This window comes from Myotis nattereri (genome assembly GCF_964212035.1).
Source record: "Myotis nattereri genome assembly, chromosome: 9".
In the NCBI taxonomy this organism is placed as follows: Eukaryota; Metazoa; Chordata; class Mammalia; order Chiroptera; family Vespertilionidae; genus Myotis; species Myotis nattereri.
In genome coordinates, this window is record NC_138084.1 from 58,879,719 (window position 1) to 58,899,692 (window position 19,974).

The 19,974-nt window shown below is 39.3% G+C and overlaps 1 protein-coding gene across 1 annotated transcript; it reads right to left on the minus strand.

Moving 5' to 3' along the window:
- Positions 1–6,382: 6,382 nt before the first annotated feature.
- LOC308525378 (immunoglobulin-binding protein 1-like) lies at positions 6,383–7,402 on the minus strand (the record flags this gene model as incomplete). Its single annotated transcript, XM_081100220.1, has 1 exon — positions 6,383–7,402. The coding sequence occupies one exon, from the start codon at positions 7,400–7,402 to the stop codon at positions 6,383–6,385; it is 1,020 nt and encodes a 339-aa protein (XP_080956346.1).
- Positions 7,403–19,974: the final 12,572 nt, after the last annotated feature.

Here is a 19,974-nt window from a genome sequence, read left to right on the forward strand (position 1 = left end):
GGTGCAGCTTGGATGACTCCTCTGGACTAGAGATCAGCCATATGCTGTCTGGCTTTTCCTGTCCTGATGACAAATGAAGATATAGTGTTGGGTCTCGAGGGATCATTTGAATGAATGTTATGATAACTGTAGATCAGGCTAAGATAGGACTTGGAGCTTCATAGAGAGCTCAGTCACCACCTCCTGCCCCACCTCCTGACTTAGCTGGTCCCTCTCCATCAGGGCTATTACCTGTCATGAGGGCCTTCCCTTACTGTCATCTCCTCTGAAACCCAGGGCAAAAGGTTAGGGTCTTACTACTATTGGCTCACTGATGACTTACTTAATAAGAGAAATACAGCAAGCTAAAACATTTTTTGTCTAGGTCATGTTGACCAATATGAATGAATCAAGTTATTTTTGTTGTTGGTGTTCAAGTCAAGATATATTCACTATTTGAACACTAAATATAGTCCTTATGACTTCCCTTCATCTTAGTTTCCCAGGGAACATCATAAGAATACTTTATAAGAAAGTTCCTAATATACAGATGGGCACCTAATTGCTTTTTTTCATCTTCAAGTTTAAATACTTATAAATAGTACTTTTAAAATAGCTGAGAAAAATTTTATGTTATACAGGAAACATATGCTTATTCAATAAATAATGAACATTTTTTCTAAATGCGAGGGAAATAATGGTGACTAAGACAGACACAGCCACTGGCCTTGAAGAGTCTTCTCCAGGATCTTGAAAGAATTAAGACTTTGCCAACCCCAATGCCTTCTATAAAGAAAACCCATACCAACCATGTTAATCCTAGAGTGGGAGCTCAGTAGCAGTTAAAGATGATGAAGGATGCTCAGTCCCTCCTGAAACTGACTCAGTTCTCCAGATATGTCACTATTTAAATGCGGCCTACATTTTCCCACCTCTTTTCATCAAAGTGAATCTTTGTCCCAGCACATGGGCTGCAAGGTGCATGCAGGTACCTTGCTGGTAGTGTAAACATGCACTACTCAGCATACTAAGGATACAGGTGCTGACATTTGTTTTGCCTCGCCTTTGAGGGTGGCATTATAATCCCATAGACAAGGAGAAACAAAGAAGTCTGGGTTGTACTGAAGACACACATAGGCCTAAGAGGCATGAGCAATTGATCATCCATCTACTATATTAAATCCCAGGACTTGAAGCTACAGAAGTAAAATCTGGTGGACTCCTTCGGTCCCAGATGTTTCAGACTCAGATGTCTATTATACTTTAAGACAGTGGTTCTCAACCTTCCTAATGCCATGACCCTTTAATACTGTTCCTCATGTTTTGGTGACCCCCAACCATAAAATTATTTTCGTTGCTACTTCATAACTGTAATTTTGCTACTGTTATGAATCATAATGTAAATATCTGATATGCAGGATGTATTTAGGCGACCCCTGTGAAAGGCTCATTTGACCCCCAAAGGGGTCGCGACCCACAGGTTGAGAACCACTGCTTTAAGATATTGATGAATAAGTTATAACCTTATGTGCTGGAAATTTCCTTAGGACTTCCAATAGGGTGACAGAAATTGAAGTTGGTTGAAATCTAACTGTCCAATTCAGTCCCCCTATGATGGGCTTTTCTCCATGGCCAAATACTCTGCTTCAAAAGCACTTATCTTCTCCATATACCATTCCCTTCTATACTTTAGGAAACAATTGGGTTGACCAAACAGCAACCCATTACCACCACCATGAACACACACACACACACACACACACACACTTTTCTTCACATGGAAAATTCTTAATTATCCTTAAATGCTCAGACAAAATATCCTTTTCTAAGTTTCCTAGAAGCAGGGCTCCCATAACACTCTGTTCATACATCTATTTTAAAGTTAATACACTATATTTTAAATCATGCATTTATATTCAGGTTCCTCAATTAATCAATGAATTCATCAAAGATGGGGATTGAACTTTATCTTTTTTAAAAATATATTTTATTGATTTTTTACAGAGAGGAAGGGAGAGGGATAGAAAGTTAAAAACATCCATGAGAGAGAAACATCGATCAGCTGCCTCCTGCACGTACCCTACTGGGGATGTACCCGCAACCAACGTACATGCCCTTGACCAGAATTGAACCTGGGACCCTTCGGTCCGCAGGCCGACGCTCTATCCACTGAGCCAAACCGGTTAGGGCTGAACTTTATCTTTATCCACAAGCCTCACAGTATGATCAGGACACAGTAAGTGCTTAATAAATACTGCATATTTAAAAATACCTCATGAAACACCTGTCAATATATATAGGAACATTTTATTTTGTGACCAACCATTAAATTGTTGAGACTAAACATTAATCAATTTTTTTCAAAGAGGATGCACCTCAACGTGTTGACTTGGTTACCCCCCAAGGGAATAGTATTGGTGTCAGAGTAAGCTCTGCATTTCACGTTGAACAATTCAGAACTTAGACTTTCTATTTTGTAATAAAAAATACAATAAAGCTGGAGGCTACAACTGCCAAATTTTAATGTTAGGATGAGTCCCAGGAGAACATGATATATTCCCCATGTCTGGAAACTTTTCTCTTACAAAAGACAGATAATGATAAAGAAATACCACATTAACTATGAGACCAGGTGCAACATTGGATTGAAAAGTATGCTCATGTGTTATTGTCACAATCCCCCTTTACTATGGGTGTCAGAAGTGTATAGCATATGTAAATGGCAACATCATCAGTAAAGGAATCCTATCTAATAAAGAGGGGATATGCAAATTGACCATCACTCCTCCACAAAGATGGCAGTGCTCATAGCCACAATGGCGGCACTCAGTCCCCTCAGCCCTGCCAGAGTCCCTCAGTCCTGGGGGGCGGCCTCTGAGAGTGGGCAGCATGAGTAGCTTGGCAGAATGCTTGCTTCGTTGCTGCGATGATGAGGAAAACGTTACACCCCGGCTGTGGAGGGCCTCTGAGCAGCGGGCACGGAGAGGCCAGAGCAGAACGCTTGCCTTGTCGCCCCGGTGATGAGGCAAGCATTCTGGCCCTGCTGCAGAGGGCCAACTGACAGAACAGACTGGAACTGATTCAAAATGGCACCTGCTCCATTGGCCTTCACCCCAGTACTAAGTCTGGAGAACTGTCTTCTAAGTAAAGTAGATCCCTTACATGACCAATTATGACAGAAGGCTTGACCAGACCGGAAGTCAGTATTGGGTTGCCATGGCGACCCAGCACTGACTGAGGCTGTGGCGGGTGCCCTGACGCAGCACTGACTGCCTAGGGGGCTGCAGATCAGGCCCAGAGAGAGACCTGCACAGAGAGAGGCAGGGTCTGATCCGTAGCCTCTGTGGCAGCCATTGATCAGAACTTGCCTCCCTTTCTCTCCCGCCATGGCCAACAGCCACGCCTCCATTTCTCTCCAGGCCTCCACCGGGGCTGCCTACCAGTCCCGCCTTTCTGACCAGGCCCAGTTGATAGGCCCAGAGACTCTGACTGGCATAGAAACTGACCAATCAGAACCAAATTGGCCATCAGAGGAGAGCAGTTCAGGGCAGATCAGGCCTGCGGGGAGGGCAGTTAGGGGTGATCAGGCAAGCAGAGGCAGTTAGGGGTGATCAGGCCAGCAGGGGAGAGCAGTTAGGGGCGAGATCAGGTCAGCAGGTGAGGGCAGTTAGGGGTGATCAGGCCAGCAGGGGAGAGCAGTTAGGGGCAAGATCAGGCCAGCAGGAGAGGGCCGTTGGGAGCAAGATCAAGCTGGCAGGGGAGGGCAGTTGGGGGTGAGATCAGGCTGGCAAGGGAGGGCAGTTAGGGGTCATCAGGCAGGCAGAGGCAGTTGGGAGTGAGATCAGGCTGGCAGGGGAGGGCAGTTAGGGTCAATCAGGCAGGCAGTGAAGTTAGGGGTGATCAGGCAGGCAGGCAGAGGCAGTTAGGGGCGATCAGGCAGGCAGGCAGTTGAGTGGTTAGGAGCCAGCGGTCCCAGATTGTGAGAGGGGTATCCGACTGCTGGTGTCTGGGGTTGGACATCCCCCGAGGGGTCCCCTACTGGAGTGGGTGCAGGCTGGGCTGAGGGAAACCCCCGTGCACGAATTTTGTGCACCGGGCCTCTAGTCTTTAAAATAAGTGAGCAGCTATTACACAACCATCAGTCTCTTCTCTCAAACGTATGCCACATGCACTGACATACTCCATTTACATGTTAAATATTTGAACAGGGTGGCTGCCTTAAATTTTCAAAGCTCATTCTGTTCTTCAAATCTTAGAATTATGGCTTCGTATAAAAAGAATAATGAAAATATTTGCAAGAGCTACATAAATAATGTGAAATAGATTTTTAAAAAATCAGGTCCACTCTATATGACTGAGCCAAAGTCCTTGAAAGCAGAGGTAGGTGGCTGGGAGGGGAAGAGATTAAGAATTTCTATGCACATATGCATAACCATGGACACAGACAATAGTGTGGTGAAGGCCTGGGGTGAGGGGCAGGTGTGGGCCAGAAGGGGTCAAATGGGGGAAAGGGGAACATCTGTAATACTTTCAACAATAAAAATATTTTTTTAAAGAACATATATTGACATCAAGGCAACCAGCTGAGTCTGAAAGATCTCGTCTTTGGAAACACACATCCAAAGCAGAATTTTATGACATGAAACAAGATTACTGACCGTTTCATCTGAAATGGATTGAACCAGAAGGAAAGGCATAAGCAATATGCTAAAGTAAGTATCATGATTGGGTTGTTTTAGCAGCTTAGGCCATGCACACTATTTACTGTAAACCACTCTGGTCCAGGGAATCAGAGAATGAATATTCTAGGCAATATGCTGCAGACTGCAGCATTAAGAGACACTTCGCGTCTGTAATATGAAGATGATGATCATCCTTTGTGTGTTACAAGGGACGGAACTTGAGGACTGCAACCAAGGATTTCTTGCATGCACTTGAAAAGGGAAAATAACAACTTTATCTACAAATACCACTATTGCCTTAAGTCTCTACTGAAATAGGTTGATGGTCTGGCCCACTGAGTTAGCAAAAATGTAAATAAAGGTCACAACTTTCCTAACATAATGAGAACTCTGCCTCCCTCATTTAGTGTCTAAAGCATATGGCTTTCACACTAGGCAGCAGCATGGAAGAGCTGCACTATGGGTAGCTGTTTGAGTTTAATACTGAGTTGTCTGTGAGCCAGCACCTGCAAAGGGCTGGCTTAAGACATCTGATATTTGAAAAAGACAGTCTACTGGACGTGCTGAACACTTCTTTTCATACTGCTCGATTCTCTAAGCTTGGCCCATTTTGTTAGATCATCAAGAAGCAATGTATTTGCACCAAATTATCTCAGTTCTCCATAGAAATGCCTTCACTGATTGATGATACAAAGTTTTGCCCTGAGCAAAACTGAGGGTCGATATGGAAACTGTCTCATCAGTGTTTCTATTGTTTTTGTAAAGCTGTAGCCAGGCAGTGTCCACTATGCTTGCAAGTATCAGTTTTAAAAAGGCCCACAGAAATTCACCCCACTTACCTTGATTTCAAGTCAAGCTTTATTTGTGTGTGTAATGTGCAAGCTTTCTTTTGTCTGTAGTGAACATCAGGTAACTGATATTTCCTTTTAGATGTTTGGAAACTCATAGCTGAATGAACTCACCTAGGTTTAATGGCACTATTTTTGGGTAGATTTTTTTTAGATAGCATTTTTTTTTCTATTGTCATCAACTACCCATTTTACAAGATGTTTTAACTTGGAAGCTTCTTTTGAAAATTTGAAAATTTTAGAGGCATGCATCTGAGAGTGAACAGCAAACGGAAGCAGCATTCACTGAACATTTTCTTCGTTCTAAGCAGTTTACATATATAACCATAGGTGTTACTCAATAACGCATTCGTCTGTTTTAGAGATGAGGTTCAGGAATGTCAAATAACATAATCTATGCTACAAAGGTAGTAAGGGTCAGAGCTTATATTTGAACCCAATCTTTTGTGGTTTTGTCTAAAACACGTGCTCCTATCTATGGCTCCCCTATCTATCTATTAAACATTAATTTTTATTTTCTTTATTTTTTCTACACAGGCTCATCATGTAATAGAATAGACTTTTTTTTATTCCTTAAGGAGAATTCATTTAGCCATTGATTATGCATAGCCTTTCTCAATACTCTTTTCTTTCCACTTAAGAAACTGGAATCCGTCGTGATGAGCACGATAATGCCAAAACAAAAGTGCTGGTTCATCATCTAGAGAACAAATACACACTTAGTTGCTTGACACTTTATTGAACACAAAGCAAGATTAAGCATCACTGCCTTCATGGTACAGAGCTGCAGCAGGAACCCAGCGAGGGGGAGACAGCACAGCTTTCCTTCTGGGGAAAATGTGCCCCTCACAGTCCCGTCTTGTTGTGGGAAGACTAACCCATGTTCTGTCGGTTGCCGTAGCCCCTAGGATGGGTGTCCTTCCAGTCATCCCACTCCCGAGCTTGGCTGTGTGTTTGCTCATCATCCTCTTTCTTCTTTTGTTTCTGCTCTTCCTTTCCCTGCGCTACTATTTTGACCTCGGATGTGGTCTTGGGTATTCCCTGATCTGGTAATGTTCCACATTTCCCATACTGGTCATACCAGTCGCTCACCGCCATAGATGCCAAACTGGGATAACCAGCTCCAAATACTTTGGTTTGGGTCACATTCCGAGTGAGAATGAAGGGCCTCCCTGGAGGCCTGTCCTGATGAGATGAGGGTGAAGTCGATGCCTCTGATGAAGAGCCTCTTCCTCTCAGGATCGTCATCTCCTGGTCGATGCTCTCAATCTCTTCTAAGCTGATAACAATCCACCTTCGGAGCTGGAGGAGGTAATATTCTCGAACATTCTCATCATCTACTTGGCCGCTTTCCATGGCAGCTTTCATCGCGGACAACCTCTGCTCCACCTCCTTCCTCTGCTTGTATCTCTCTATTTTCGTCTGTCTCTTAGTTGCCATCGCAAGGAGACTAGGATGGGCCACGGGGGAAAGAGCTGTGTTAGTTTCAGTCGGGTTGTTGTTGGTTTGGGGCAACTCGAACTCTGCCACGTGGTAGAATTGGCACTGAGTTAAGTAGTTTACGAAGTGTTCCCGAGCCCACTGCAAATGATCCAGACGCTTGCTGGGGTCGACCTGCTTCATGGCCAGCGCGCCTTGAAGTGCTGGCACCAGCAGGTACTTCAGGTCTGTGGAAGCAATCTCCTCCAAATCTTCATTTCGGCTGAACAAGTCGAGTTTTGACAGCATTTCGGCTGCCTTCTCAAGTTGTGTTAGCCCCTCCGATACCTTCTTTTGGATTCTCTTGGAAGTGCTGGGTTCAGCCGTCTCTTCCACTTCATCCAGAAGTTGTTGGCTGGTGTCGAACAGCTCCGGGAGCCGCGGCAGCGGGAACTCTTCTTCCACTGTTGACATCTTGGGAAAAAGGGATAAACATTAATTTTTATATTAAGTTTACATTGAGCTTGATTAAGTTAATTAATTAAGTAAATATCTATTCCCCTTTGCAGCATCGTTGAGCAGTTAAAATAAAGTCATGAATGTACTTTGAGAGAATTTTTAAATGATATACAAATGTGGTGTTTTATTACCTATTACTCCATTATATTGATCATTGCAGGATTTGAATGACTACATTAAAATCTAATGGTTGTATGTGAGCATGTAATTATAAATCTTGAGTGCTCCACTATTCACCCTATTAGTGCTCAACAATGATTTTTAATCAACTGGGAAGCTGAAAAGGGCTTTGATAAAAGCCCCTCGAATGTAAAATACTTTACTTGAAGTTCATCAACAAATGGCATTCTAAATTAAACTTCAGTTCATAAAATTCCTATTCTGATGAAGAAATCATTCTACTACCACACATATAGCAACTTCTTACAAGCCATATGAAAGCATGCATTTGAAAGTCCTGCAGTGGTCTTCTGACCGGCAAACAGGTATTTCTAAGATGGGTAGAGAAACTATCCCTTTTCTGTGTCCTGAGGAATAGTCACAGACTTTATAAACACAGACAAGAACAGTCCCTTCACTCTTCATCCCAGCCTGAATCGTCAGCCAATATTAAAGTGCAACCTCATTATGCTTGATCCTGTTTCATTAATGTCTCGCTCTCTTTCTCATTCCAGATCTTTATCCTTCCAGAAAATGACTTTTGCTATTTAGACTCTGACATTATATTGTTCACATTATGTGTTAGCCCTACTTCCTTATCTTGTAAGAAAATATTTTAAAACATGCTGCATTAGAAACCATGAATATTTTTCTAAGCATCAACTGCAAGTATCACGAATGAAAACATCATCCTAATGAAAAAAAAAATTCTGGTGCTGCTTCATTATTAAGAAGGTATACAACTTAGGATGGACATTGCAGGCCTGGGTGCTACTTAAAACTTCATTCCTTTGATAGGACATTTAGCAAACTGTAGACAAAATATGTTATCTATTTTATTTTTAATAATATCTTAGCTCAACTCCTGCCCACAGTTTACTATCACTAGTGGTTGGGATGAGTATTTATTTTACTTTTCATTGTATTTCCAGAGGTCCTTGGCCATTGGCCAAATCAGATATCATATGGTGAGAAATTTCATGGACTCTCCTGGTGCTCTATAAATATAAATGCAAATAAAATAATATGAGACCCTTAAACCATGGTAGTAAAGACAGTTCCAAGTAGTCACTGATACTCTATTAGAGAAGTGGCAGAAAGAAAAGTTGGGGTTGCAAAGATCAGAAACACATCCCTTTCTTAGAGGAGTATCTCTGATCCAAAAGACCACAAGGAGGGAACTGCCTACTGAGCAAGTTGAGCATGTCTGGGAAACTTCACAGCCCCCTTAATGCCAATGCAAACACAGAAAAAGTAGCAGGAAAATAAAGAAGCATGTGAGTATATTTGTCAAGTTTCATTGTCAGGAAGCAGAGCCTGAGGCAAAGACTTGGATGCAATCTATAAGAGAGAAGGAAGCAGAATGGAGAAGGAGAGAGAGCTAAGCCAGGACGTGGTGTCAAGTGAAGTCTAGTGTTGGTCTGATGGGTTGGGACTAGGCAAGACTCTAGAACAGTGCTTCTCAACCTTCTGGCCCTTTAAATACAGTTGCTCATGTTGTTACACAACCATAAAATTATTTTTGTTGCTACTTCATAGCTGTAATGTTGCTATTGTGATGAATCATAATGTAAATATCTGATATGCAGGATGGTCTTAGGCGACCCCTGTTAAAGGGTCGTTTGACAGCCACAGGGGTCACGACCCAGGTTGAGAACCGCTGCTCTAGAACAAGGATCAACCGATTTTTGTTTTTCTGTAAAGGGCCAGATAGTCTTTCCTGCAACTACTCAACCTTGCCATTGTAGATGTAAATAGCTGTAGCCAATAAAATAAATGAGTCTGGTTTGTTCCAATAAAATGTTATTTACAAAAAAGTCAGGAAGACAGATTTGGAGGAGGAACCATAGTTTGTGAACTGCTTCTCTGGAGTATAAATCATACCAGAGGAGTGCGCCCCACTCCAGAGGCAAGGCGTTTGGCCTTTTGTAGTGTGTATCGTCATCATCTGTGGAGCTAGGGTGGGGGTGGTGCCCAGGCTCCCAGACAAGGTGGTTCCCATCAACCAGGACAGTAGTTCTCAAGCTTCACTGTGAATCAGAATCACTTGGGGCTCTACAGAGGACAGCTTTCTGGGCCCCACCCTAGCGTGTCTGATTCAGTAGTTCTGGAGTAGGTTCCGAATCTGTAGTAGTAGCAAATTTCCAGGTGAAATTAATGTTACCTTTTTGGGAGCCACTCCTTTTGATCACTGAGCTCAGATGATTCTCCGGAGTAGGGGCAGCTGTGAGCACTTTGCAGCCAACACAACAGCTGGAGGCCTGGTGAACTTGTCTGGTAAAGAGTATTTATTTCAGCAGGGCACCAACAGCGTCCAGTGTAATGCTTCAAGTGTGCAGTATGGAAAGATACATTTTGAAAAATAAACCTCTGAATAAGGAAATGTTTATTCATGCCACATTCTCCTTTTGATGAGGCTGCTCAATCTTGAAATATCATTGCCTAGCCCCATGGTCGGCAAACCGTGGCTCGTGAGCCACATGCGGCTCTTTGGCCCCTTGAGTGTGACTCTTCCACAAAATACCACCTGCGAGCACTCACATACAGTGCGATTGAAACTTTGTGGTCCATAAGCAGAAGTCGGTATTTTGTGGAAGAGCCACACTCAAGGGGCCAAAGAGCTGCATGTGGCTCGCGAGCCGCGGTTTGCCGAGCCGCAGTTTGCCGACCACTGGCCTAGCCTATTCTGATCCAACTATTTCTTAACACTGAGTTATAGCCCTCTGAGTATCTTTACTTATTCATATTTGTTTTCTACCATGTGTTTATTGATGCATCCATTGGTATTGGTTAGCATACGAATCTTTGTTAAATTCTAATCTCCTTGAGAACTCAGATCATGTTTTCTCCTAACTTTATAACTATCAAGGGAAGAGAATTCTATCACTTCATAGCTGTTATGAATCAATATTTTCCAGGGAAAATGAAAATCATGGCATATAGAAAATAAGAGTATTTTTTTTAGTACCGCACATAAATTCTACCGCGTTCTTTACCTATATTTCTGTTAGTATAAAACATTCCCAGACAATTAACATTGGTAGCATAAACAGTGAATCTCACTAAATTTGTCCTCATATGTATTAGTGGAAGCCCAGCGCGCGGAATCGCGTGGCCCTGCCCACCCACACGCACCCCGCCACACTTGCACTCCCACACACCCACGCCAATCTTTGGTCATTACAGCTTTAGGGCCACAGGCCTTTTAGAATATAGATGCCCCAAGTATTAATGCCTTCCTATGAGCTCTCTAATTCTGGCTCATAGAATCACTGCAAGGAGACCGAAGCAGAAAAAAATCTTAATTTGTGCATTATGAAGCCAGTTCTCTGAGCTGCCAGCAGTTTGAAAGGGAAAATATAGATCACTTTGTCCTGAACTGTGTATTTAAATCTTGATTTATCTTTCTTAATATCCTCAAAGACAAAGCAGAGAAATGTGGCTTGGGGTTGTGACTACTTGACTATTTAAACCAGTTTCTAGAGTGAAATTAAGTCTAGCTAAAGGGCAAGGACTAAGAAAATTATTTCAAACTCAAGTGTTCAGATAATCACACGAGAGAGAGAGAGAGAGAGAGAGAGAGAGAGAGAGAGAGAGAGAGAGAGAAACCAAGGAGTAAGTAGCCAGGAGGGTGGCTCAATTAGCCGGAGCTGACAGAGGATTGAAGAGCTGAATAAAATGAGAAATTATCATATTATATAGATCAACACAATATAAGCTAACATAGTGAGTTCCAGCCAGAATATTTTTAAGAAGCACTGGTAAAGAGTCAAATACCAAGCAAATTAATAACAGAAGACAAGAGCTAAATCATAAGTCACAGGTAAAGCTAAGATCCAATTTTATTTTTTGGAAAAAAGAGGAATTAGTATCCAAGAGATCATAAAAAGAAAAAAAAGGATATAGGTAATGACAAAAAGGAAAGAGAGTAAATACAAGTGGTGTGTGCAGCTTTTAGCCCTCAGAATATGTTGTAGAGGCGTAAATTAAAAATCAAAGGTATTATTTTGTAAGGATGAACTTCAACATACATATTTTACAATCAAACTAAACCCCTCCTAGATATATAAGCTAGATAAACTTACAAATGTGCAGCAACAGATATGACTAAGAGTGCTCAAAGCAGTGTCATTCATAAAAATAAACAACTAGAAACAACCCCATATCTATTTACAGGAAAATGGATATATTGTGTTATGTGCACATAATAGAATATTATACATCAGGGGAAATAAATGAACTGTAATTACATGTAATAACACAAATGAATCTTAAAAATATAATGCTGAGTGAAGAAAATGAGCCATATAAATCCTGCTTCCACTTAAGCTGTAGAAAGCTGCAAGAAAATGCTGTTCCCATCCTAATGACAACAAAAACCAGATGATATACAAGATCATAACTTCTACTGAACCCACCGGGGAGCTGAGGTCATCGTCAGGCAACCACAAGAGCTGAATTTCCAGGAGAGGCATTCCCCTCCAAGGAGAGAAAATACATGGAAATTATTTTCCCTTTGCTAGAGTAAAAGAAAAACGGGGGGCCACTTCAGAAGAAGGTGAGTAATCAGGTAAATGTTAATAAGATTTTAAAGGCCAACTGTATGCTAGTATGTAAACTTAGAATAACCAGGAGCCCCAGACATAGGGTGGTTCATACTCACACACCCGCTCTTCTCTCCTGGGCTCCCAGAGTGCTCTTAGGAAAGATTAGGGGCAGAACAGGAGCTCAGAGAGCCCTCCCTTCAGTGGTGCAGGCACACAGAAGGTGAACAGCTTCTGCTTGGATTCAGGTAGAGAACACCTTGCACTTCCCTGGACCATCTCTCACAGAAAACAAGCACCTCAGGCACTCGGGGAAGGGCAGCGAACCCTCTGTTACCTAGGGTCACAGGAAAAGAGATCAAAGTAAAATCCATCTACCTCTGAAGAAACACTGTGACACTCCCCTTCCTGCCGCGGCTAACTTTCCCAGGGCAGGGTAGAAACAAAGTTGTCTTCCCCAGGCCCAGAGAAGTGAAATCCTCATGTCCCAGGTGCTGCATCAATACAAAGCAGAAGTCTGCTCCCCTTGGGGAGGATCAGGAAATGCTTCTGCCACAGACACAAGGTCGAGTTTGCTTGATACAAGTAGAATTGGCAGAAACACTGAGACTGTCCTATAGACAAGGCCCAGGTGCATAGGTCCTGGCTAAAGTTAAGACTGACCCAGAAGAACCAAAATATCTCCTGGTCCCACAACAAACCTAGTAGCTAGTAACAAGCAATAACAGGCTATCCCCGAGGAAGGGGAAAGAGTGTGGAGAGAGACCCTTGCAACACAGGCATAATTGGGACTCCTGAAAGCTGAGGGTAGAGCAGGAGCTTGGAGAATAAGCGTCCAGTACTCCAGACCCCACTGGGAAATCAAGGTAATAGCTGTTCACTGATGGGGGAACTTGAAACCTGTGGTATAATCTAGAGTAACTATAGCAACCACAAAAGAGTAACTCAGCTGAACCAGTGACTAGATTGATTCAAACCCCCATAAGTCTGAGCAAAGAGAAATACCCATTTCCAGACAAATGCTATCTCCTCCATTCTGTCCTGTCTACAAATAATGTCCCGTAGTCAATAAAAAAATATGAGACATACAAAAAAACTCAGAAAAAAACCCCCATATGATTTCCAAGGGATATAGCAATAATTAGAATCAGATTCAGAGATAACTCAGGTGTTACATCTATCAGATAGAGTTTTTAAAATAATTATGATTAATATGCTAAAGGATCTAATGGAAAAGTTTTATGACATATGTAAAAAGATGAGGCATTTTAGCAGGGAGATGGAAACTATTAAAAATGTCAAATAGAAAAGCTATAAATAATAACTTGATATCAGAGATAATTCTTTCAACAGACATATCAGTAGACTGCATATAGCTAAGGGAAGAATCCGTGAACTTTGGGATAGTTCAATCAAAATTATCCAAAGTTAAGAACAAAGAAGAGAAGGAGGGAGGGACGGGGGCGCGGGGCGGGCGGGAGAGAAAGAGAGAGAGAGAGAGAATGAACCAGAATAGAGTATCCAACGCTGTGGTACAATATCAAATAATCTAACATATGTAGTTGGAGTTCAAGAAAAAGAAGAACAGACTTCTTGTTAGAAATTTTGTGAGTTAGAAGGTGATGAAACATCGTAATTAAAGTACTCAAAGGAAAAATACTGTCAACCCAAAATTCTATATTTAGCAAAGTCATACATCATAAAGGAAGGCAAAACAAAGACTATTTTCAGATGAACAAAAGCTAAGACAACATAATGCCAGCAGATCTGAACTGCAATAAATTTTAAGCTAAGTTCTTAGGCAGGAGGAGCATGGGATCATACGCAAATTTAGAACTGCATGAAGAAGTGTAAAGCACCAGAAATGGTAAAAATTAGGGTAAATATAGAGTTTTTAATTATGTTTCTTACTAACTTTAAAAAAGCAAATACAGCAAAAGTGTATTACAGGGCTTATAACATAGAAATAAAATGTATGACAATAGTAAGAACGTTGGGAGGGAAGAAAGTGTGCTGTTATAAGGTTCATATACTCCATGTGAAGTGATATAATGTAATGTGAAAATACACTATAATGACTTAAAGACATATTGTACATCTTAGAGCAATCACCAAAAAATTATAAAAGATATTTAACTAAAAATGCAAGTGGTGGTGAAATAGAATAAAAAAAAAATGTTCAATTAATCAAGAAAAAAAAGTCAGGAAAAACAGAAAAGTGAACAAAAAACAGATAAGACAAAAACAAAGTAAAATGGCATATTTAAATTGAACCAGAAATAATTTCATAAAATGTAAATTGTCTGGATTCTCTAATTTAAATGATAATTCACAGAAACTGAACCATAACGTAATAGCATTTTTATAAGCCTCAAAAATGAGTTAAACTAAGCAATATCCTTTCTAAGATTGTTATGTCTACATAATTATATAACTATTTAAGTTCTGAATGGGAAAAGTCACAATACATATAACTTCTGGAAAGAGAGAGGCAGCACAGTAGCTGTGGTGGATTGGTGCAATTCTGGTTCTTGAACTGGCTAGTGAGTGTACGAGCATACTGCATTAATATGCTTTGACATTCTCAAATATATTACTTGTATTGTGATATGTTATTAAAGAAAATGCTTTTAAAAAGAAGATTGTTCAAATAACTAAATATAGAAAAGTACCTCAGAGTGAGCTAGACTGAGTTTCAAAAAGCAAAGGGAGAAAGGATTTCTAAACGACGCTAAAGTGAGAGATCCCACAAACGTTTATTTCAACAAAAATGTCTTGATTATATGTTCTATGTGCAAGATGCTGAGCTATTCATTGGATATAAAATTATGAATAAGACACCATTCCCAACTTGGGCAGCTGACAACACAGTGGAGGAGTTCACTGTCAAGTCTCTATGTAGGCATGGAGCGTCAGTGGAAGTACCCATGAAACAAGATTGGCCATATGTTGATAACTTCTGAAACTCTGTGATGGGTGCAAGGTGTTCATTATAGTATTTTTCCACATCTATATATATTTGAAATTTCTCCTAATGAGAAGTGGGCTTGCTTGTTTTATTTTTTTACAAAAACTATCTGGTTCGGTGCTTTTAATACAAAATGGGATGAGAATTGGTGAACTTTTGATAAGCAGTGAAAATACTAGGTGATAACTTTAATGATTCCAAAGTTCCTGACAGGCTAGAACAATGGGCTAAATAAAGAAGTAAAACTATAATAAAGATGCAAGAAAAAGAGGTAAAAGGCACACACACTGGAAATGAAGAAACTGTCTCTACTTGTAAATGACATGATTGTCTATACAGAAAATCTCTCAAAGAAGCTTCAAAAAAACTATTAAAACTAATTAGTGAGTGCCCTGACTAAGTAGCATAGTTGGTTAGAGCATCATCCTGATACAACAGGTTGTGGATTTGACCTCCCATCAGGGCACATACAAGAAGCAACCAATGAATGCATAAATAAGTGGAACAACAGACCAATGCTTCTCATTCCTCCTCCCCCCCCCCCCCTCCTCCTCCTCCTCCTCCTCCTCCTCCTCCTCCTCCTCTTCCTCCCCTCCTTCCCTTCCTCTCACTGTAAAAAGCAACAAACTAATTCATGAGTATCAAGGTTGAAGGATACAATGTTAATATAAATATTTAATATTTCTATATACTAATAGTGAATAATCACAAATTTAAATTTTTGAGTTACCATTCTCAATAGCACCCAAAAAAGGAATATCTGTAAAATCTTACAAATGAATGAGTGAAAAATCTGTATACTAAAAACTACAAAATACTGATGAAAGAAATAAAAATGGATCTAAATAAATGGAGTGATCTAACAGTTCACAGATTAGAAGGTTCAAAACTCTTAATATGCCAATTATCCCAAACTGATCTATAGATTCAATATACTCCCAATCAAAATCCCAGGATATATTTTTATAAATCAACAAACTCACTCTAAAATTCATACAGCTAGGCAAATAAAATAGTCACAACATTTTGAAAAAAGAGAACAAAGTTGGAAGTTCCAAAATTACCTGATTTCCAAACTTACTCTAAAACTACAGTCTGATGTGGGAGAGCAGGTAGACATAAAAATAAATGGAACACAATAGACTCTAGAATTAGATGCACACATATAAGTATCAATATTTCATGAAGGGGCAAAAGTAATTCAATGGAGAAAGGAAAGCCATTTTAACAAATGTTCCTGAAGATGATTATACATATAACAAGGGTAAAAATATTTGTAAATGAACCTCAATCCATACCTCTCACCCCATACAAAAATTAACTGAAAATCAATCATTAAAGCCTAAAACTATACACTTTTTAAAATATAAGAGCAAATCTTTGTATTGAGTTAAACAATAATTGCTTAGATACAACAGCCAAAGCATAGTCCATTGAAGATAGCAGTTGAAAATTTACACTTCATCAAAATGAAGAGCATCTACTCTTCAAAAGACAATAGCTAGGGGTTAGAGAGGTTGTGGAGACAAAGGAACCCTCATACACTACTAGTGGGACTGCAAACTGGTACAGCCACTATGGAAAACAGTATGGAAGTCCCTGAGAAAAATGAGGAATGGAGTTACCATATGACCCAGCAATCACTCTTCTGGTTATCTACTAGAAAAATTTGAAAACATTTATTCATAAAGATATATGTACTCCCAAGCTTAGTGCAACATTATGCACAGTGGCCAATACATGGAAACAACTGTAGTGTCCTTCAATAGATGATTGGATAAAGAAGATGTGGTAGATATGTACAATGGAATACTACTTAGACATATGAAAAGACGAAATACTGTCATTTGTGATAATATGGATGGATCTTGAGAATATCATGCTAAGCAAAAAAGTCAGATAGAAAAGTAAAAAACAATATGATTTCGCTCATAAGTGGGGTATAAAACGGAAAGCAACAAATAAGACAAACAAAAACTAACAGACACAGACAACAGTGAGGTGGTTACCAGAGGAAAAAGGGAGTGGGGGGAGTAAAAGGTAAAGGGGGTGAAATGCATGGCGACAGGAGATTGGATTTTAAGGGGTGAACACACAGTACGATATACAGATGATGTGTTATAGAACTGTACACTTGAAACCTATATAATTTTATTAACCAATGTCACCCCAATAAATTTAATAAAATGTTTTTTAAAAAATGTCAGGAGCCTGAAAAGACTAGCCAAAGACAGGGAGAAAATATTTGCAAATCACATTTCTAAAAGCAGGTTAGCAGTCTCTCAACTGGTTAATGGATATACCTGACTGTAGTATTTGTGCACGATGGAATACTACTCAGCAGTAAAAAGGAACGAACACTTGATACATGCAACAATACAACTGAATCTTCAATGCATTGTACTAAATGAACAAGCCATAGTCAAAAGCCTACATATTGTATGGCTTCTTTAAATGGCATTCTTGCAACGGCAATATTATATGAATAGAAAACACATCAGTGGTTGCCAGACGTGGGCACAGAAGACTGATTGACTACAAAACTACATTAAGTAATATTTTTGAGCAATAAAACTATCATGATTGCAGTAGTGGTCACATGATATATAAATTTGTCAAAACTAACAGAACTGTACAGTTAATATGCAAATTTTACTGAATGCAAATTATACCTTCTTTTAATTTTAGGAGGGTTTCATATATAATAGGGGTTACTTTAAAATATCTTATTTCTTTTACAAAATACATAAAAATAAAATGAGAAAGATATGGTTCAATATGCATCCATGCAGGAAAAAAATAAAAAATAATTATAAATTCAATATGAGTAAACTCCTTGGCATGGCTGTCCAAAAAAATAAATAAATAAATTCACTTGATATATAGAACTCAAAATAAGGCAGAATGCCCTGTTATTCTGTACTATGGAGGTCACAGGTTGGGCAGTATTTCGGATCTGTGTTCAGGAGGTAGGAGGAATATGAACCATGTACCACTATTTACAAATGGAAGAACTTTTTCCCAGCCAGTGTGAAGTCACCATCACTGAAGTTGTTCAAGCAGAGAATTCTGAGATCAATTTTGTAGTGACTTAATAAGTCAGAACTTTAGGAATTGCCTTCTTCCTCAAAAAAATATCAATAAAGCAACTACCCTGGGTCGCTAACTACAGAGACATGGGAATATGATAGTGAATAGGCAGGTGTGTTTCCAGCCTAGCAATGACCTAGTTAAAGTTATAAAACTACCTACTCTTTTTTCCCAAACTACAAAACTTGTAGTTGAGAAAGTAGAAATGCAGAGAGGAATACTCCCTGATTTATTTTAATTATGTCCAGGAAACCCTCCGATAGCCATGAATATGAGAAGTCAGCCAAATTCTAATTGACTGCCTATGCCTAGGATTCAGGTCTGTTCTGTTCTGTTTTTGTAACTTTGATACTATATCTGGACTTCCTCAGCATGGTTGCTTATTACCTTACCCTAAATCTTTCTCCAACTAGTATCTGAAATGACTTGAATACAAAGACCAGAGATTAGCAGTTCATCACAGTTCTGTTTTCACTGAGCCTCATATGTACTTGATGGTTCATACAACACAAAGCTGATGATGGCCTTTCCTATAGCTTTGACACTCTATGTGGGAGATTTTTCCAATCTATGACACATTTTTTATATTGATATATTTTATATATCAAGCCATGACTTTCTTTTTTACATATATGGATGCTCTCCTTCAGTAATTTCCTAATCATTCACAATTAATTCCTTCATTTATTAACTAATCACTTACACATAGCAAGTGTCTACTTTAGTATCGCTCAACAAGCTAGGTGTTAGAGGTATAAAAATGATTATTTCACTATAATTTAATTTCATTTTACTTTTATAAGTATTTCTGACTATAGAAAGAAATGAATTGTGGATTTCTTTCTCATGCTACTAGCTTTTGTTAGTGTAACAGACAAAAACACACATACATCTAACTAAAATGACTTGATCTTCATATTTTCTTGTCACCCCCTTCATGAAAGTTTCTCTAATTTTTAGCCCACAATGATCTCCTCCTTTTGTATTCCCTAAATATATTTCACCATTTGTCTTTCACGTATAACACTTTATAATATCATCTCTTACATTTCTTTGTATGTGCCTTTTGCATATTTTTATTTTATTAAGTGTAAGATGATATAACCATGTGATAATAAGTATATAATAATGATAAAATATATCATACAAAAATCATTGTCATGGAAAGCAACAGTCTCTGTCCCCCATTATCTTGCTAGGCACCCCCCGCAAATTGTCCTAGTCTCTAAAGGTAACCACTTTTTAAAATTTGTAGATACATATTAGCTGTTTTACTTCCTGTTACAAACTTAATGTATTATATCTTGATTCTTGATATGAAAGAGTAAATTTCAACTTATTTCACCCTGTTTTCTACATTCTTAGTCCCCACCCAATTTTTAAATAATAATAATAATAATAATAATAATTATTATTATTATTATTATTATTATTATTATTATTTAGCTGTTCTTCTTTCCTCAGCTTTGGAAAGTACACCTTGACTCTCAATTATGTACAATGAAGATATTACTGCTCTTACCTTTAGTTCCACCTCTCCTCCCTCCCAAGGAGAATGCTGTTACTATCAAAATCAAATTGATTTACTAGTATTTTACCACATATTTTGTTAATTCATTCAATACCTTTATTTCCTTCACATTTAGACTGACTTTTCATAAAATTTCATTTAATTTTTGCAGAAGTTTCTAATTGCCTTTCTTCTTGACAAAATATTATCTATTTAATATTGCCAATTTTCAGCCTTCTGACTATTCTTTCTCCTG